The following is a 21248-nucleotide window of genomic DNA, read 5'->3' on the forward strand; positions in this document are numbered from 1 at the left end:
ATGCTGTGCATCAGTTTTGTCCTTGTTTTACTGTAAACTTGGTAATACATAAACTGGATGAACAGGTGAGAGCCACTGGAACATGAATGACAGCATATCACAAAACATGATGGAAGGCAAGTTGATCTAGTGCAGTTGTCATTATGCACAAGAAAATGTTATTTTTGTTGTGTAATACTACTTAGATTGTAAAATTGTTACTGAAAAATGAAGTTCATGCTATGTAATCAGCATTTGTACAGTTTGTTATTTAACATGTTTTACTTGATATGTTTTGGCAAGCTGTCTCGTGAGTTTATGGTTTTATAGTTAATGTTCTTCTTACAGTTGAGTTATTCTTTCAGTGGTAATTGAGTACATTTTACAGTGCAGAATAAATATTAAGTGTTTGTCAAAAAACACAATTACACCATTGGAAACAAGATGTCTCAGAACTTTTTTTTCACATGTAGTTAATAAATATATGTCATCCCAAATCTAATCATTTCATTATCTAAAAGTTTATTATGACAATAATTAGGTGTAGAAACATTACATAAGACAGAACAAACATTGAGAACAATTGATGATTTTCGTGTTTATGAGACTTAGCGATGAGGAGCATAGCATTGAGTCAGATGATCCAAAGTCATCTGAGTTCTTTGGTAGATCATCACGTCAAACCATTTTTGATTGCACTGTGAACTGTTAATTTAATAAACATTAAATACAGCCCACATAGAGATATATATATAGTCTATAGACAGTGTTACAGTACAAAAGTAATGTACAACCAGAAGCAGCACACTAGCACCAGCCCACTGGGTTTTGGTTGTCATTGTGGATGTGGGAGGAAAATTAAACTGCCAGGATTCAGTTACGCTTCTTCTGTCGTGCTGCAACTTCCTCTTGTGGCTCTGGGATACACTGGAATCCAATCAGCATTCCTATGATGGAGAAAGCTAGGAAGACATGTCAAAATGTAATCAAATAAGGGATAATGTAAAATAAGATATTTCCCATCACTCCACAGCACAGTCCATACTTACTTGCCACAATGAGAGGTGCCATGACACCGATAGTCAGGGGAGCAGTTTTGTAGATGAAGGCTTCAGACAAGAAGTGACCCAAAGCCAGCACAAATGTCCACAGGGTGATGTGATACAGCCTGCAGGAGTCGGTATGATACACAGTAAGAACATACAGTATGAAGACTGCCAACAGAAACAAGGTGCAGGAAGTGAGAAGCTGTCTTACGTTCTGTTCTGGATGTCAATGGCACAGGAACAGCGAATGATAGACGACAGCAGCGTCCAAATGCCAAATGTTCGAGCTTGGAGACCATTCACTAAGGAAATGAGAAGAAGAAAATCGGGAATGTAGGAGTTTAAAAAAATGGAGAAAAAATTATATTACGATATAGTCGTGTGTAAAAGTCTACCTAAACTTATTTAATTTACACATTTTTTATTCAAGCCAGATTGATAAATCGGCTTGGCTAATATTAGCTTAATACAAATAGCCTACTATATTGCTATCAGTATATGTAGCATCTATATATGTCGGCTGATAATAAGAAATTGCAGTACTAACATGGCAAAGATGTTATGTTTGGGGTCATTTAGAAACTGTCACCTTTACATTGTCCACCAGAAAAATGTATATTAGTCTCTTAAATCCAGTAGGTGTGACTCTAAAATTGAATATTGTTGTTCATTGTTTACATAAATAAGTCATATACAAATGGTGTCTAAGTAGCGGATACAAATTTCAGATACCTTTTTTTATTCAATGCTATTGTATAAACGTATATATTTTCTAAGAAATCATATCACCAGATCCTGAACCTGACAACTCCAAAATCATGCTCAGTTGAGTGAAAAATATGATTATGTGACATTTAATGTTGTCCCATCTGTAATGCCCATTAGGTTTTGTCAATCAAACCTGGTTTACTCACCAAACTCTGGTGTGCCTGTGTACAGCTTCTCTGACAAAAAACTGTGGTCTTTGAAACTCTGCACGGTGTTTCCAATCGCGATGACGGACACCATCACCAACCAGCTGCGCAGGACGTTCAGAAAGCGACTCATGTCTTCTGTCTGGGAGACGCACCTGTCCGAAAGATAAGTTAGTGTTGTTTATCTGTGCAGGATAAACAGCTTCAAACTAAAGGCTAATGAAAGTGCAGCTGGCTGGTCATGTTACAATCAGAACAACAGATGTCTGCTCCATGTTAACCTACACAACACAGGAAGACCACATATCAGCTAGCAAGAGATATTCAGCAGTAACAAACGTGACATAGCAGGCTGACGTTACTGTACCGGGTTAAAACATTTATGAATTGTGCTTATATTTACCTGGTGGCCTCTATAAAACTACCATGTTAACACGTTCCTGAGTGCGACGAAACAAGAGAGAACTGGATATTAAACAATTAGGTGTAGTCAAGCCAACCGACTTTCAATCTTGGACTGTGGGGTTGACCAATAACAGATTTTAAGAAATGGCTCCATCCAATCGTACCATTCAAATGATTGGCCCATACGAGCATTCGGGTTCCGCCTACTTTCTCTACCAACCAATAGAAACCAAGAACCCGGTCACCCGTAGACTATTAGGCTAGGCTGCGTCATTCAAAGACCAGATGGAGAACGGGAGGATGCTCTGTTGGGACTTGCGTCTTCGTTAAATCTGTATGAGTACAGGAAAAACAATGTATTTTTAAAAAAAATTCAGAATACAGATATACAAACAAACAAGGCATTTTTATAAAGTCACTTCAAAAATAGAGCTTTTTCTCAATTGAGCATACAAACAAAACCTATAGCTTATACGTAACAAATCACCATAAAGAAGAAAATAAAATAAGAGAAAAGAAAAGAAATAAAATTCCAAGAGTCATGAACGACGTTAATTAACAAAGTTATAACAATAGTTTAAATATTTAATTTCATATTTTTAAACTTGATAATATACCTGCTAATAATTTGTGAATCAATACAAACATTTCTTTTTTGTGCATGTTCTTGTTCTAAGGAACTATATGAAGGTAAATATGGTGCAAGGTGAGAGCTCTGTTCTGCAAGTTCTCACATTAAATCGTATTCTACAAGCTCTCACTTTGTGAAACATATTTACCTTCATAAAAAACAATGTGCGCTCTTTTCGATTGACAGCATGCCGCACGTTCCGCGCATAGACATTAGAGTCCCCCTACTGAATTCTATGAATCTTTTTAGAAGGTTACAGTGTATTTCCACCCATAGATATAGAACATTTTAGTTATAGAATATAGATATAGATTAAGATAAGACATAGAATATGTTCTATATCTATGGTCCCACCACTGGATGGATGCAGTGCAAAGTTTGGTCTGGTGGAAAAAAAGAATTGTCGCGACTGCGCATGCTCCTTGCTCTGTTGCTACTCAGTCAGTTGTTGTAGTTACCAGGAACATTAACCGCTAAGATCAACTGGCCCTGTCTATGGCGATAACAGCTAGCTAGCTAGCAGTTAGCACGCTCGCAGAGATAAAGGCAAGTTTACATTGATGTGTACTTTTATGGCATAGCATCTACCTACCTTATCTAACGTCACCCGGTTAGCTAGCTAGCTTCCCACACCTCAAGTAACATTACGTCTTATTTAACGTTACCTAACTCTTGTTTGACTGTCTGTCTGGGTTTCGTGTTAACGTAACGTTAATGTTATTCTTTTACGCTAACTGTAACGTTAATAGAAAGATAATTTCACCACCACTGACGTGTGCTAAGTTGTTTTTGGAAAGCATTAGTCTTTGTTAGCGAGTCTTTGTAACATGGCTATTAATATATAATTTGGCATGAATGGACCGACGTTGAGCTATTCAATGGCTGATGTGTTTTGCAGTTGGAGGAGGTAGCGTTTTAGGTGCCATGGTAAAACCCAGACACTTGATCCCAGGAAGATTTCACCGGGCAGCTCGTCCCCTTATACTGTGAAGATGCCTGCTGTGATCCGTGATAGCAAGGAGGACTCTGAGTCCTCTTCAGAAGACGAGCAAGAGTAAGTGTTAGACTGTGTGTGACTCGACCACAGGCAAAATAAACATGCCAACAGAAAAAGAAAATTAGCTCAGAAATGGGTCCTTATTTGTAAGTAGAGGATGAGGCTTTTGATTCCTTTTTTAAACTGACAAATCTTTTCTTATGCTTACTGCTGTACACCACAGGTCCTAACTGTTATATGATTCTACAGTAGACAGAGTGTTATTAGATATTACTTTTAAATGAGATTTGGAAAAACTCCCCCAATAAACCTTTTAAGGGGGTGTTGTCATATCCAGCCACCTTGGTGTTGATCAGGTCTGTGCAAACTTCTTCATTAGAACACACGCTGATGACATACTAAACCAGAATGTTCATTCTTGTGTTACATTATACCTACCTATGCTGTTTCATTTCTTATCACATACACTTTTGTGGGATTTCCCTTTGAAAACAGACTTATCCATTGAAATGCTTGCATTGCTTTTATAGCAGTCAGTAGGATTTTGTTCACTGCAGCTTGTGGACATGGCTGTCTAAATTACGCAGGTCACCTATAGTGTCAGTTAGGTTCTTAGCCTACTGATCCGCCTGTAATACCTCACCTGAAGATTCCTCTTTAAATATAGTATTAATGTGACACCGTATTCACTTTTTTACTGGCTGTTCCAAAGTCTTTGTCTTTGCGATTTGCCATGGTGTATTGATTGTGTGATGTAATGTATGCAGAATGACCGAAGGAGCCCTGTTTAATCATTTATGCCAAGATACATTTAGACAAAAAAAAAGCCTTCAGGAAGCTTTCATTTTGCATAATTGATGAAAATGTAACTGAATGAGAGAGAAGAGTAACTGTAGATTGTAGCTATAACAGTTGGTCTATATGTTATCTTGTCTCAGTCAACTAATTCCCTCTTAAGCTATACTTAGTCATAGCGTACCGAGAGCCCTTCTGTCTGCTTTTAGGCTAATTTCCATCTCCTCCTGGTTTGGATTGCTTAGTATCATCCTCCTGGTGACCAGTGCTCCTTCTACTGATGGGGCTGCATTTTTACTCACACACTACTATAGTAAAACCGCTTAAAATGAGTATCTGCAGTTTATGACGGCATGCAAAGGACAACAAAGTATAGCATTACAGACCTACACAGGAGGCATACACATGGAAGTGCTTGCATATTTGCATATTTAATCAAATATTTGCAACCCTTAATGGTCATACTTTACTGAAATTTTACTGAGTTTGTTACAATATGGCTTTCTGTCTTGGACCTTCACATCTTGTGTGTAGGATCTCAATAGTCTCAATGGTGGTTCATGTATAAAATAAACGACAGGCTTATATATGATCAAAACACCTTGTTTATGGGCGTGCAACAAATACACCACAGTGTAAAAGATATCTACTACATAGTTTGACATGCCTTCATACTTAAGCTCAGGGCAGCAATTGTTTACATGCCTCTCTTCCTTATCAAGACCGGCCATGCCTGATTGAGTTGTACTCCATCATCATGCTACCTTATCTTATTTTTAGCCCCTGATAAGCGGGCTGTGTCTGGCACTATCAGATAATCTGCAGTTTTACAAGGGTGTTTGTTAGTAACGTACATGGGTTTGTTATTGCCCAGCACCTCCTGAAAAGGAGTGTGGTTGTTTTTCTGTCTGCCATGTCGGGAAACATTCCCTCAGCATTAAGTAAACTGTCCATATAGGTTAGTTCCCATCATCCGGGAATGAACGCCACAGTGCATCTGTATAGGATTGTAGCGGGAAGTCAAATATTTATTTCTTCAGATTATTAGATTTTCTGTGGGTCCCAGACTGTTAAAAATATGCCACTGTGAGTGTGTATCCCCTCATTGTTTGTCGACTAGAGACAATCCCTGCATTGCCTGGAGTGGCCTCAGCAAGTCCATCCCAGTTCTCCTGTTTTTCCCTGAAGCTGCAGTTTCAAAAGATGGGAATATCTGCTCTACTGGAGGTACACCACATTTGTTGAAGCTACAAAATGACTCTGAGAAAAAAAGAGTGTCAATATGCTCAAAATGCTTAGCCCTCGGTAAGTTGCATACTAACAATATTTTTGTGTCCATAGAGCGATATAACATGGCCTTCAAGATTGTGCGCACTGAGAGCCGCCTGGTACGGGGAATACTGGCCAATCATGGATTCCATGAGGTCATTTTTTTTTTCACTAAATCATGCACATTTGAAAAGATGTGTCTAAATCTTGCAAAACAGCATTGTTTTTCAGCTGCATACATTATGTACATCTCTTCTGTGTACGAAAACGGATAGTAGGGCTGTTTTTATCTCATTTGACTAATAGTGCCGATGTCAAATTCCTGGAATGCACCAAAGGAAAAAAAAAAAAAAATTGACCTCAAGAGCATTAATCCTGTTTCACAAGGGCACACAATCTCTATTAGGGCTTTTTGCTAGAAGTTACAATTAATTCCCTTTTTATTTCATTTCAATGCTTCTTGACTCCCGCTAACCCATCATCAAAGGCAGACGAGTGTCTACCACAGCCACAATAGAGCCCAACTTTAATAAGCCTTTATTGAACTATCTGTCTCCCAGTAGATACCGAACGGCCATGTGAATTCTGCCTCCTAACAAATTGTTGGAATAAAACTAAACTAAACATATAAAATAACATCAGGGGGATGAAAATCTGTGAGTTCTTATGTGATAATTTCTATAGAGCTCGCTATGTTTCTTCAGGTTATTGCTGGAGTGTCAGATCTGCTTCTTAGATTCAATTCCATTGAGCTGTCATATGTGATGGACATCAGAATATAATACTGCTGTCGGTGACTGGAAACTCTACAGAGCATATGAACAGCAATGGCTTTGTTTTATGCTTTTTTATTAATCCCTTTGCAAACGTCATTTACTCTGTGTGTACTGAATCTAAATGTTTTGATCCATCTTGTCAAGTGAAGTCAATCATTTTGTCTGTTTTTTTAGGTTCACCCAAACAGCAATGACTTCAACCTCATGTGGACAGGATCTCACCTCAAGCCTTACATACTACGCAGCCTTCAAGACTTCCAGAAGGTCAACCACTTTCCCAGGTATGACAGACTGTTGAAATGTATGAGTGTGTTGCCACTGTTTTCTATGTTATAAATATCACCACTGAGCCATTCTAAGCCCGTCAGTTCAAGCGATGTGTTTGTTGGCTTCAACTGCAAAGCATTTAGTTTGGACCCATGCCACTCTGAAACATGAAATGAATCACACTGTCAGGCAGAGGGCGATTTATTGCTGTTATGTATGTGTATATTTCTGTTCTGTCAGTTTTGGAACTGTGGACTGGAGTGCTGTAGCATTTTAAAGTGGAGGCTCTGCTCAATTTCAGGTCATATGAATTGACGCGCAAAGACCGTCTGTATAAAAACATCCAGCGAATGCAGCAGACTCATGGCTTCAAAAACTTCCATATTGTTCCTCAGACCTTTGTGCTTCCCTCTGAGTACCAGGAGTTCTGCAGTAAGACACCACTCACCTGATCCCGACCTGTCTTTATCATATGTTTACAAGCATTGCCCGTTCTAAACATACACAGTACATTATACATCTTCTTCTTGTCTCTCCTGCTTCAATCTCAGATTGTTTTGCCAAGGACAAGGGCCCCTGGATTATTAAACCAGTAGCATCTTCCAGAGGTAGAGGCATCTACTTGGTCAGCAATGTGAGTGATATTGTTATTCAAAAATCTACAATCTTTTTGGCTTGTGACTCTGTAAAAAAAGGGTATTTTTCTTCTTCTCGAATTTTTGGATTTTTAGACCTTTAGAGACCGCAAGAGGTAAAAGTAGGACCGCAAACAGTTAATCTGCCCCTTATTTTCTCAAGTAATTGATTTGTTGTTTGGTTTATTAAAAAAATAGTAAAAAATAAAAATGTTCTCATCATCACGTTCAAGAGTCCATGATGATTTGGTTTTTGTGCATGCGACCATCAGTTTAAAAACTCCAAGATATTCAGTTTATGTAAAACAATCAGAGATTTTATAAAGTGTTTCCGGAGCTGAAAGCCCCGCAAAAAAAAATACAAACAAGTAAGTGGACCTTGTGATATTCTAGTCAAAATAAATGTTGTTTATTTTATTCCTCATTATTTTCTCAAATTGTTGACTTTTTTTCTCGTGAAATGTGTCCATATCCAGTGACAAGAATCAACCCTCAAGGTCGTACTTAGTTTTGTGTAACAGAAATATGTATTTTTCTTTTCTTTCTTATCCCCTAAATCTTGCGGTCAGGTTGGGAACCACTGCTCTATAACCCCTCTCAGACTAAAGCAATGACCCAAAATAAACCTGTGTTTGAGGTTGGAGTGAATTGGCCGACATGTGTCGTTTGGATAGGGAATAAGGAAATCGCATAAAAATGTGTGTTTTTTTTCTATGCTTTTTGTTTAAAACAGTGTGTGAAATAGCACTTGAATGTGGGGGACTGGAACAACACATTCTCTCACATGCACATGGGACAGAAATTGAAAACAAACTTAGACGTCGATGGTGCATTAGCAGAGGTTTATGTTCTACCACTTGTTTGAATGTGAGATCTGTACGAGAAAAGCAGTGTGTTAAAGGAATAGTTTGACATCTTGAGAAGTGCACTTATTTGGTTTCTTGCTGAGAGTAAGGTGGATAGATTGATACCACTCACATGTCTGTAGGATGACTTTGAAGCTACAGCCAGCAGGCGGTTGGCTTAGGTTAGCATACACTGGAAACAGAGGGAATCAACTAATCTCTAAGCTAAGCTAACCAAATATTGTGTGTGAAAATTTGACATTTATGACAAACTCAGTGGGAGTTAAGTATAAGCATAGTGACTTAAACAATACTGTGTGTGAACTGCGTTCATTGGCCAGATGTTTTTTTTTTGTGTGGAGGGATGTGCAGATACAGCTTTCTTTGAAATAAGTATTAGCCAGTGTTTCAGACATTAATAAGCTTTGTGGAGTAAATCACACTCTTCCAAGGCCCCGGCTTTTGGAGAAGCTCAACGAGGTTCTCATTCTTGGAAAACATATGCACGATCCTTCTTCTTCTCAGGCATTTTTATGAAACAGTGGAAAGAATGTCAGAGCGATATTTGGACAGAAGAAAGAAATACGTTCATTTTTTTGGTTCAGGTTTTCTCTGAACTGTAGCCAGCACTGAGGTTACCCCGCCTTCCCCCTCCATCCCATCTCTTTTCAACTTCGCCACCTGCAACACATTTCAACCTCATAAATGACCCATCTCCCACCACCAGATTGTGTTTTTATAGGCTGTTATTGAATGTTGACCCGCTAGGGCCAGTGTCATTGCAATCTCCAACTTTCCTTGACAATTCTTTGATGTTAATGGTTAACAGCAGTGTCCCATCATCTATTTGGAATTTAGTGTTCAATGCTGTTGTATGTGAATGAATATACACTTTATAGCACTGTGAAACATAAAAACCTTACATGGAAATGCTATTCATACTTTACTATTGAGAGATGTTGACTCAGTTTGTTAGACGAGGTTGCACTTCAGTTAAAAAAGCCATCTAACTTCATCACTTTAGTAAATATTCTACAGTATAAGTTGCTGTGTTACCTGCTCAATTGACACTTATTGACATGTCAAGGTGAGGATTTACTGCCTTTATCTTCCTCGTTGTGTTAATTAAATTGTCTTTATGTGTTTTTGTGTGTGTCATCTGCAGCCAAATCAGATTTCAATGGATGAGAACATCTTGGTGTCTCGCTATATTAATAACCCACTACTGATAGATGGTATGTTCTTCACCATTTACTTGCAACAGACGCATCTTAATCTGCAAGGATTGTTTTGGCATTCTGATTAATCCGTGTGACTGACTCTAGTTTTTGTTTTGTTCACAGAGTTCAAGTTTGATGTGCGGTTGTACGTGTTGGTGACATCATACGACCCACTTCTCATCTATGTGTATGAGGAGGGCCTGGCTAGGTGAGCCATCTGTGGGTTTTTGTTGTTGTTTGTTTGGGACATTATTGGGTTAATGAATACCTGACACAGCAGTGATTGCTGAGCTTCGTGGGGGCAAACAAAAATACTACAGCACAATTTACATTTAGCAACAAATACATTACAAACTAGCACTCAATAGATCATGCACTTTTGCTTTTGCAGCTGTTGCCTCCATAACGGTTTCTGTTTGTTTTCTTGGTTTGCCAAAATAAAATATACCTAACATATAAAAGCCTTGAATGTGAAGAGTTTTAATACAGTCAATTCAGTATTGAGAAAATCATTCAACAGTTTAAATATAGTAAATGGCAGTATAGACACTGCCTGGTTCATGCAATTTAGTCTCATTGGTACTCAGTCAGTGCCCAGAAGAGGGCAGCCTTAACTTTTCAGACCAACTGCTGTATAGTGTGCGCTGTGGTGGTGATTCCCAAACAAAGCGCTCCATTGTTCCAGTTGTAGGATGTGCTCATCAAATGTTGCTGATTGTGTCACTGTTTGAAGATCATATCTTGTGATGTCTTTGTATTATTGCGCTATATTTATTGGATGTTTGTTGTTTTCGAAAAACAATAACTTATGACCTAAGAAGAGGCCATTGTCAGGCACAGGTAGGTTAGCAGAGGGTAGATGATTTATGGAACGTCTGGCTCTTTGCTTCAGTCTGATAGAGGTACGTGCTGAATACAAGTGCCACCGCCCTTGTGTTTGCTGGCTTGATTATCAACTGTGGGCAATAAATCACGGCCAAATTCTGAATCCCACTTTTATCTCTTGACATTCCTACAGAGTTGTGTTGGTATTCAGGTACACGGTGCGTGCCAGGAATTCTCATTATTGCACACATGTGGCATCCACTCCTCTCAAACACTGCCAGGAGCTAATCTCTCTCCAAAGTGCTCCCCCCCCATCATTCAGTCTAGTGTCAGCCTTATGAATGTGGTTGTTATGGCAAATACAGATACTGCATGTAGTGAAATTGTTTTTTTGTGTTCGCAGATTTGCCACAGTCAAGTATGACCGGACTTCAAAGAACATTAAGAACACGTTCATGCATCTGACTAACTACAGCGTGAACAAAAAGAGCAGCGATTATGTCAGGTACCTTTCATCAATGAATGTGGCGCCGTTATTGGAAGCTTGATTGACTCATCCATTTATTAGAACACAAGCACATTTCTTGCTTTTCAGTTGCGATGACCCTGAAGTTGAGGATTATGGGAACAAATGGAGTATGAGTGCGGTGTTGAGGTATTTAAAGCAGGAGGGGAAAGACACCACATGTGAGTCAAATCTTCATTTTCTTTCCTGTTTTCATGTGTTTAATCATTTCCTTTTTGTTTTAATGCCCATGCAAAGATAATGGAGTAAAATTTACCCAGTTTACAGTTGCATTTCTGAACCCCTGCTCAATTGTTTGCAACAAAAAGTGTAAATCAATTAACCAAAACAAAAGACTTCTTGAGAGTAACAGAAAAATCATCTCTTCATTTTGTATATTGCAGTGCTGATGAGACAGGTGGAGGACCTCATCATCAAAGCTGTACTGAGTGCTGAACCTCAGATAGGCACCGCCTGCAAAATGTTTGTTCCCCACAAGACAAACTGCTTTGGTAATTATTTTATATTCTTCTTAAGATGTTTTTGACCATACAGTAAGTAAAGCAATCTAGTCCACCAAAGTTTAACACGATTGCACTTGCACTGATGCAGCTTCAGAAGAATATCCTTTTAGATCAAATTCCCTTTTTTGACACACGCACACATACTTAGTCATGCACACTACCCCACTCCTCACATTTCCTTTCAGTTTCATATTCATTGTCCAGCAGTTCCTCTATGCTCTTTCTCCACTGAGCCGAGCTGAAGTAGACAATCATAGACAGTCATTCTTCAGTGTGGAGCCTTCCTGCCCGTTGGTGCAGGGTTGCGGAGGGACTGAAGCAGGAATTTGCTTCCTCCTCACTGTTGCCATTCAGGTCTGCCTGATTTAGGCTGACTGTTATCTTGGCTGCTCCTGTCTAGAAGCAGGCTCGTGTGAACCCCATTTTGGAACCATTACCCATGTTAGTGTTGGCACTAATTTTCTGCGCTCGCTCTCTCTGTCTGGCAGTCTCTCTGAGATTTAAGGGGTTTAAAAGCGAGCACATTGGCCAAGCCTCCCTCAGCACCACTGTCTCTTTTTCCTCTTCTCTTGGTGTTTCCGTTTGTTTATGATTCTCCCTCCTCTGCTCACACTCTCCTTCACCTTTCAGATGTTAGACAAATAAAGGGCTTTGCAGTTGTGACAGGCTTCTGTAGACATAATAGCCCCTCTGATTGGTGGTTGTTTGGGCTGTATGGCGCAAGCAGCATGGACTCACACCAGTCGCCTGCATAAAGATGCTATCTGCACCCTGAGCACAACTGCTAGGTTAAAAACCCACATTAGCCCAGGGTGTTGACCATGCAGGTATTTACATTGAAATGTGGCTTAGTGAGCCTCAACCTGGCTCTCATACACATGTGATAGACATGAACAAACAACCAGATGACACATATCTTTGCGGTGATGGAAAAACAAGTTTCAGTTATTGTCAATCATTCACTCATTGAGGTAAGCCTGGAATATTTCTCTATGCACATCCACGTGTTCCAATTGCAAAAATGCTTCATGGAATGTTCAGTGATAACATGTAAATGTTACCTACTGCATTGCACCATACTTGCATATACATTCCTTGGCATATATAACCAGAGCTCTGCTTCAGCATAAACAATACATCTGATATTTATTTTATTCTGCATAGGGTTGTAAATATACTGCATAAAGAGGGAAAGTGGTACCATCTTTGTGTCGTACATTGTGGAGCTCTGTAGGCAGCAACAGAGAATACTTATTAATTCATATTTACTGTTTTATTTAAAATTAAACAACGCAAAAATGAATGAAACTATGTCCAACTATGTTGAAATCCTATACTAAAGCTTATAGAGACACAGATACTACAGCAATGTCATTGCGTGGCACAAAAGCAATTAGGTTCTACACCTTTTCCTAAGATACACAATATGTTGTGGTCTGCTTTGAACATGCACATTACCCTACTTCAGACATATCAGTTTACTATTGAATTTAGTGTAATTGTGTTGTCTTCATAATGGCCCCAAGCAAGTCAATTACAGCATTCATATTCTGTTTAAAGGATTACGTTTCCAAAGACAGACACTGACGGTTCCAAGAGGACCACCCTCATCCTCTCTCTGTTGATCTGTTTCTCTCAGTGTGGTCATGTTGCGTGTGTGAGTATGTAAGGAGAATATGAATACAGAGACATGCAGGAACCAGTGTAAAGCATTAGTTTAACAAACACGCAGGTCTGTCTAAGCTTCAGGGAGTCCGGTCAAGAACTTTTGGGCTTTTGTTTGTCTCCTAAAGAAAACCCACCGAAACCACCAAGGAATCAGGATCAGTCAGCTGTTGTCATTAACTCCCCTTTCGCCTTCTCTTGCACTGATTCTTGTACGGCCCTACTCCTTCTGCAAAAATACATTACGCCCAGCATTCAAAACTGGGCCTTGGCAGCTGCCTGTAATTGTGACAGGTAAATCATCAGAATGCAGGGCAGCAAATACATGCGTGTTTAGGCTGTTAATGTGCCGATAAAAGCAGCCATTGTTCAGAGTTTTTATACAGCCTCTGGCTTGTCTGGACGGGAGCCATGCAAGATCATAAAACCCATTATAATTTTAATTTACTGCAAATTGTTCCCTGCCATTTTAATGTCTATTAATGGCTTTAATACCATGTTTATTGTTTTCAAATAGGATTTTTTCCCGTTCCTCAAATTACACATCCGTATCTAAATGTGCACACTGTAAAAAACTCTGTTATGTGGTAAGAAATAAAAACAACCAATTTTTTGTTTCTACATTGGTGTGTGTCTGTGTGTGTGTGTGTGTGTGTGTGTGTGTGTGTGTGTGTGTGTGTGTGTGTGTGTGTGTGTGTGTGTGTGTGTGTGTGTGTGTGTGGGGAGAAAATGCCACCCATGCAGCTCCTCACCGCTGCTGTGTGATTAATGGACAGGCTTTTTGCTGAGGGATGCTGATTACGAGATGTTTTGACTAAGATCTGATTAGCCAAACCAAAGGCCTATTTTATTACACACAAAACATTCCACTTACTGGTCCTGTGTTCCACTGAACGTCCCTCATTAAGTGCTGAGTGTGGTTGGAACCCCTGTCTGTGAACAACTCTCCCTGTATTACATTTGTCAGATGCTCACCACAGCACATTGTTGGTATGCCTGTGATGACAGTGTGGCTGCTGTATAATTCAATATCTTTTAAGGAATGATTAATGGAATGAGTCCTGCTATCATAATAGGGCTATAGAGTGTCAACTGTTACTTTAATTTGTTGTCATCAAAGTGTTTTCATGTTTGTGGCTCCGCTGTGCTCTTTGCAACAGCAGTAAAAGCACTTTAGGGGCAACAATTTATGTCAGAATGATGCAAAAGTAATCCAATTGTTCTCGCCTATGAAGAAAACATACATGAAGTCAATACTTTATTCTGCTGTTGTTGTTGTTGTGGGCCAACCAACTGCAATGCCAGGGTGGGAAGATTATTTTTTTGGGGCGTTTGTCTCTTGTGGTGAAGTTTCCAGCAGCGCCCATCCAATAATAAAAAATCATCCCTTTACTCTGTCACATTTTTTTCTCTCCCAGCCTCTTAAATGGGTGTGATGTGGATGTTCGCTGCCTCTCCTCTCCTTGTCTGTGATGCTTGTTGTGGCCTCTCTGCGGTCGCATTTAACAGCACTCCCCCGGCAGCGGTCGAGCCATAGAACAAACGTGTCTAGCAGTGAGAAAGCTCTTGGGGCAGGAGCGGCGTCTGCTCCTAATTGGGGGAAAATGAGCGGCACATGGAGCCTGCTTGTCGGGGGCTGGTGAGGTGGTGTAACACCTCCCCATTTTCCCCTGTTGTTGTGGTGGTGCCACTGGTGAGGCACTGCAACCTATTTATTCCAGTACTCTGTTCCCCAAGACTAATGCATAATGTTTTATGTGTGCATTTTTATACAAAAGAGACTAAAATGGTTTAAGCTGGCAAGTGGAAAATAAAATCTTAGTGCTCTGTTTTAGCGAGTACTGTTTAGTGGTGGGGGTCCCATCCATCCTCAGAAGTTGAAAACAAGTTAAAGATGGCAGTGGCAGCTTCTGTTGCTGCTCTTGGCGCAGGATTATATGTCAAATTTTGTTCCGTCATGAAAATACAGTTTTTGCAGTAGCACCAATTTGGACCTCATGACACTACCGTATTTTCATCTCCTGACCCATGTAATGTATCCTAGTGAACAAAATCCAGTGTGCACTTTCTCCAACTTTATCTAATGCAGATGATGAAAACATGAGTAGAGAAAAACATGTTTTCAGGAAATGTTAAAAGAGAACTCTTTTAGAGACTTCCATTAAGTTGGGGGACTCACAAGAGACAGATTAAAAAGAACGATCAAAATGGAAGCAGTCTGGAAAAACCCTGGATCTTAAATTTCCTATAATGCAATTCGATAGCATCTTTCGTTAGAGCCTCACTGTCTGGTAAATTCCCATGTCTTTTGAACTCCATGCCCCCATTTTAGTACTCCTCATGATGAGCTAACTTATCCTGTTGTGTAAAATCAGGGCTCCTAAAAACACCACATATATACATATGGCCAGGGTGGAGATGACTACAACAAGTAATGTAAAGACAAATACATTTAATTCATCTTGTTGAGCTAGAATTCCCCAGCCTGGCATTATTCAACCAAGTATATGCAATATAAAACCATTGCACGCTGTCACGCTGTCTTTTGTATGCTTAACACTGGCACTGACCTGAGATGCTAAAATAAACAGTGCTGGTTATGGCAGCTTTGAAACCTCCAACCCCCCTGGCCTATTCTCAAAACAGTCTATTCTTTTGAAGTACCATTAGAAGGATTTTTCCTCTGGCTCTATGGCTGGGTTTCGCGCTATCCCTGTAAAATACTGTGGTTTCCCTGCACGCTGCTACTGGGGCCGACGGGTCGTTGGCTTACAGGGTAAAACTCCCCAGAGCAGTGTGAGGGCTTTCGTGGGTTACATAGGCCAACTCTGTCGCAGTGAGCCATATGTCAGTCACTGGAACAAGAGGGAAAATTGGGATAGAATGGAGGAATTTTTACATAGGGAACTTTCTGACATCTTTGTTTAAAATGTTTATATGTCACTGAATTATATACAATAGTATATATTTGAAATTTATACAATATATAGCCTGAAGGCCATTTTATGGTAGAATCAACGGTGTACTCCCGCAGACACCTGTGCGTCTACGCTGGACCCTACGCCTATTTCCCACATTGGTCAGAAAACACAGTGGAGACACTTTGTTTCTTTCACTATGACTCTGGAATCAGTACTCACTCCAAAGATAATTGCAGTCACTTTCTCACTTCTCCCTCGCTCTATCACCCACTCCCCCCACACACACACACACACACACACACACACACACACACACACACACACACACAAATGCCAGCTCGATGCACACACCAGCGCACAAGTATTGACATCAGGCCACTTACGTAGGCTACGGCGAAAGCTCTGCGTGGAGCCTCAGCACAACCATAAAACACCAATCCAATCCACCAAGTTTCTGCCTCTTGGGACACACTGTCACATTTCCAGCTTTGTACTTCTGGAATTCCCATTTTACTGCCCAAGTTATGCAAGATACTAACTTTATGATGCTTACTAGAGCACCATCCTTCTTGTTAATATGTAGTGACAATATGTGGATTGCTTAATCTTCCCATGAGAAAATTGACTATGTATAAAAATATTCACAGCCACAGTGTGTTTTTGATCTACTGTCTTACGTAAGCAACTCCATGACGGATTAAATGTGTATGTGCTTAGTTAACTTAATTGAGCCAATCCCTCAGTAGCAGGCTTTGTTGAATGTTTCTCTCTTGAGTGATTGGGGATATGACATGCGTGCAATCGGTAGCAGAAAGACATAGGCCAAGTTGCCAAATGCCACATAATGGAACTAAGATGAAACTCTTGTGACTTTGATGGCCTTTAACTTTTATTTTCAGTGAGCAGATCTCAGTGATTAATTCTGCCTCCCAGTCTGTAGTAAAAACCCTTTGATTCATTTTGTGTTTCCCTCTGTAGAACTGTATGGGTTTGACGTGCTTATTGACTCCAACCTCAAACCCTGGTTGTTAGAGGTGAACCTTTCTCCCTCTCTGGCCTGGTGAGTGTCTGTCTTAATAATTTAATTCTTAATTTGTTTTTTTCAGGAGAATTTCTTACTGAAGATGTTTCTTGTATACTACCAACTTAAACAAAGGTTTTTCTTAGAGTATGCAACCAAAAATAAAGCATACCCTCATCTCCCACCAAACCGCATCTCCCACCAAAGTGTCAGTTTAGTTTTACGCCTACAAAACAAATCTGTATCTTCTTATGACAGTTAATCATTTTTGACTCAAGCTGACAAAAAGTTTGTTTCTTTGTAAATAAAAAAAATTATTATTTCTATTTACAGTGATGCCCCTTTGGATCTGAAGGTAAAGGCCAGCATGATTGCAGACATGTTTTCGCTTGTGGGTGAGTACATGCTAAAACAATGACTAAATACAACTTCCATTTGATTCCAAAGTTTTGCACAAATGATGGCACATATACACATTGAGTTCATGTCAATTCAATATTTGAATCTAGATTTTTATATCCATTATCAACATAAAAAGTAGAAACCTTAAATATCCAACAACAACACATTCACACAGTTTAATTTATATTAGTAACCACCACATGATTAAGAGAGGATGAATAATCTTGGTTTATTCAAAACATTATAATATTAGGGTTACAGATTTGTGTTAATAAGAATGCACACAGTACATTTGAAATAATCCATCATCAATACAGAATCAATATCTGGCCTTTAGGAGTCAATAGTTGTAGGAACATAGGGTTAGTCATCTTCAGAGCTTAAAAACAAATGACACTGACTATTAGTAGGTTCTTAGATACTTAAAGTTCATATTTAAGCTTTAAACGTCCCATGGCATGAACAATCAACTTTATGAGGTTAGTTAACATTAATATGCGTTCCCCCAGCCTGCCTATGGTCCCCCAGTTGCTAGAAATGGTGATAGGTGTAAACCGATCCCTGGGTATCCTGCTCTGCCTTTGAGAAAATGTAAGCTCAGATGGGCCGATCTGGAATATTCCTCCTTATGAGGTCATAAGGGGCATAAGGTTACCTCCCCTTTCTCTGCTTTACCCGCCCAGAGAATTTGGCCCACCCATGAGAGAGAGACATTGTGGCTTTCAAACAAGTAAAGTGGCAGTTGTTCAAGGCCACACCCCCAGCCTCCACCTTGCCCCCACGCCCGCTCCTCCTCAAAAGCTTCCGACTCCGAAATGGCACATCCTAAAGAAAGCGCATTTTGGGACTGACTCTAGCTGCTGTAATTCTGTATTTAGGCTGAATTTTGGGAAAGATAATTCAGATATTGTATTAAGGGGACCACTAAGGTCTGTATAAAAGCATCTAAAGAGCACTATGTCATGGGACTTTTAAGTAAGAACATTACTCACACTTCAGATTTGAATATGCAACAACTCCATATATAATAGGTCAAATATAGAATATTTATTATGATTTTGGAGGCTAATATAAAATGAAAAATGCTCTAATTATGCTGTATTTATTTCAATAACCTCACACCAGAAGCATAGATGCTAGTTGGCCTTACTTGTAACCAGTATGTTTTAAACAGGTGGAGACAGTCATCAATTAATTTTTTAGTTAATTTCCCGACCGCCATAGCTGTATGGCTTTATTATTTAAGTAGCTCCTATTTTAGACAATTAACCACAGACTTCATTAACACAATTGTCAACAGAGGCCTTACCTGTTTTGTAGTCTTCAAGCTCTTTTGAGAAACTAGATGGGGCATGTCAGTTATTTGCATGAAGACACACAAAATGCCTGGCCCAAGGCAGAGATAAACACTGTTTACACTGTATAACAGCATGGAATAAGATCTCTATTATGTCTCCTAGTCTCTTAATTATTGATTTTTCATGCAGAATATGAGCTTTTAATTTGAGCTTATGTATCCTTTATTCAGCCTGGAATATCCCACTGAGATACAAGATCTCATCTTCCAGTGATTCCTGGACGCTTATAATATTTTGTAATGCGTTACAGTTTAAACCAAGAAGAATCTCATACATTTGCCACATGCAGAGTTCTGTGAGCTTGCTTATATCCTTTTAGATGACAGTCAAAAGTACACATGTAGCAAAAAAAAAGACAAATAATAACTAAACTTTCACATCTCTTGATTATTTAACTTAGCACTTAATCCTCTACTTTATCCTTACCATTCACAGGATACATGAACCCCACTGATTAACAGCCATCCATTTAAACTGGCCCTGAACCATCTGTCTATGGTCTCCGCCTAATGATATTAAAAAAGGAATAGCTATTGTGTGTGTGTGTGTGTGTGTGTGTGTGTGTGTGTGTGTGTGTGTGTGTGTGTGTGTGTGTGCGCGTAAGTGCATGCACACATGCACACGTGTCTTAGCCTAGGCCATGCTGTGGCTTGATACCCTCCCCTCTGGCTCATTAAATGAAAGAGTAGAATCATAAATTGCCAGTTATCTTTGGACTGAGAAGTTACTGCGGGTCTGGGGAAAATGAGCAGTGGCATGTAAAACATAGCACATCTATTTTGTACCAAACAAGCTAAGTCGCTGTTGGCTGATAACACTTGGGCTGCATCCCAGACCTGTAAATAATGACAGCATTCCATTAGCATTTATTTTCCGCCTGTGCGAAGCTGTCAGCTCTGTGTCGCTTATGTTTGTAATAATTGCGGTGTTTAGGCAAGAGCATGGCAGGGGCCTGATTCTTACCTGATGACTTGAAAGAGGCAGTACAAATAGCCTTGGGCTCCAAGCTGTCAATAGAATGAATTCACTTCAAGTGTGACTGCAACATAAACATATTTCATTAGTATTTCACTTTTACCACTGGTTAGCTTTGAGGGAGTGTGGGAATTAATAAACAGAAGCTCATAGATTGATTCTTATTGACTGGGTGGTAACATCTTAGTGGTGAATGGGAATTACAAACATTTCCCCCCACCCTTATCAACTACCACTAGAATATAAATGTGTGGATCTGTTTAAATCTGATGTAAAGTGTCACAATAAGAAAACATCTTTTTTCTCTCTGACACAAAAGCTTAAGGGATAGTGTGACATTTTGGGAAATATATGTATTTGCTTACTGGCATAGAGTTAGATGGCAAGATCGATACCACTCTCATGTCTGTCCATTACAAGGTTACAGCCAGCATCTGGTTATCTTAGCTTAGCATAAAGGCTGGTAACAAGGGGAAACGGCTAGCTTTAACTTTTTTGTTCTAAAATCAAAGTTCAGATTTAATTAGGGATACAAGCTGCAACTTCATATAGTCTCTGCTGCTTGCGTGGCAACTGCTCAAAGACAAAAAATAGTCTGACACATAACCTCCCACAAACCTTTTGTTATAATTGTTTTTCACACGCAGTGATTCTAAGGGCCAAGTAAACAAGACATTATGTGTTAATTAGTGCACTTTAGATTTTGTTACCTTTGGACAGAGCCAGCTGTTTCCTCCTTTTTCCAGTTTTATGCTAAGCTAACCAGCTGCTGGCTGAAGCTTTATATTTGATGGACAGATATGAGCTCATGTCTGTCTGAAAGCCCCTAAACGTATTTCCCAAAATCTGTAACTAGTCCTTTAAGCAAGGTCAGTGGTTCACATAATGGGACAGTGGTGTGTCACTAAATAGAAACATGTCATGACCTTTTCTAACAGCAGATATAATGTCCTTACATTAGAACAATATTTCAATATATTGTTGATTTACATGTAATTTTACTGCCTCAATGTCCCTGGCGCTACTTTGGTTTTCTTACACTAACATCGAAGATCTGATGCAATAAATAAAGTTCATCAGAATGAGTAACTATTTTAAGACCTGATATAATTGAAATTATAGGATGATATACCCTTTCATGGCTGTGTTTCCCCGTAGGCTTTGTGTGTCACGACCCCCTTTCGAGGCAACCACGTAGTGACCGAGTCACCCTGGACTCCAGCCTTAAGCACCCAGCAACCCAAAAAACACAGGTACTGGATGCCCCCCCCCC

General features: G+C 39.6%; 2 protein-coding genes across 6 annotated transcripts in view; one reads left to right on the forward strand and one right to left on the reverse strand.

The window, feature by feature from the left end:
• Positions 1–438: 438 nt before the first annotated feature.
• erg28 (ergosterol biosynthesis 28 homolog) lies at positions 439–2510 on the reverse strand. Its single transcript, XM_034858915.1, has 5 exons — positions 2343–2510; positions 1940–2094; positions 1237–1327; positions 1029–1147; positions 439–941 (listed from the first exon to the last, which is right to left on the reverse strand). The coding sequence occupies exons 2-5, from the start codon at positions 2070–2072 to the stop codon at positions 853–855; spliced, it is 432 nt and encodes a 143-aa protein (XP_034714806.1). The 5' UTR covers positions 2073–2094; positions 2343–2510; the 3' UTR covers positions 439–852.
• An 868-nt stretch (positions 2511–3378) lies between these two features.
• The window catches only part of ttll5 (tubulin tyrosine ligase-like family, member 5), a 45089-nt gene continuing 27219 nt past the window's right edge, over positions 3379–21248 (forward strand). For all 5 annotated transcript variants that reach the window (XM_034857921.1, XM_034857924.1, XM_034857925.1 and 2 more), the window contains exons 1-15: positions 3379–3521; positions 3874–4029; positions 5888–5994; positions 6109–6191; positions 6987–7093; positions 7381–7511; positions 7631–7713; positions 9725–9794; positions 9903–9987; positions 11008–11109; positions 11200–11291; positions 11514–11621; positions 17198–17279; positions 17574–17635; positions 21134–21228. In XM_034857921.1, the coding sequence (XP_034713812.1) occupies positions 3968–4029; positions 5888–5994; positions 6109–6191; positions 6987–7093; positions 7381–7511; positions 7631–7713; positions 9725–9794; positions 9903–9987; positions 11008–11109; positions 11200–11291; positions 11514–11621; positions 17198–17279; positions 17574–17635; positions 21134–21228 (1269 nt within the window). In that variant the 5' untranslated portion in view covers positions 3379–3521; positions 3874–3967. The remainder of the gene's footprint in view (positions 3522–3873; positions 4030–5887; positions 5995–6108; positions 6192–6986; positions 7094–7380; positions 7512–7630; positions 7714–9724; positions 9795–9902; positions 9988–11007; positions 11110–11199; positions 11292–11513; positions 11622–17197; positions 17280–17573; positions 17636–21133; positions 21229–21248) is intronic.

This window comes from Etheostoma cragini, chromosome 20 (genome assembly GCF_013103735.1).
Source record: "Etheostoma cragini isolate CJK2018 chromosome 20, CSU_Ecrag_1.0, whole genome shotgun sequence".
Taxonomy (NCBI): domain Eukaryota; kingdom Metazoa; phylum Chordata; class Actinopteri; order Perciformes; family Percidae; genus Etheostoma; species Etheostoma cragini.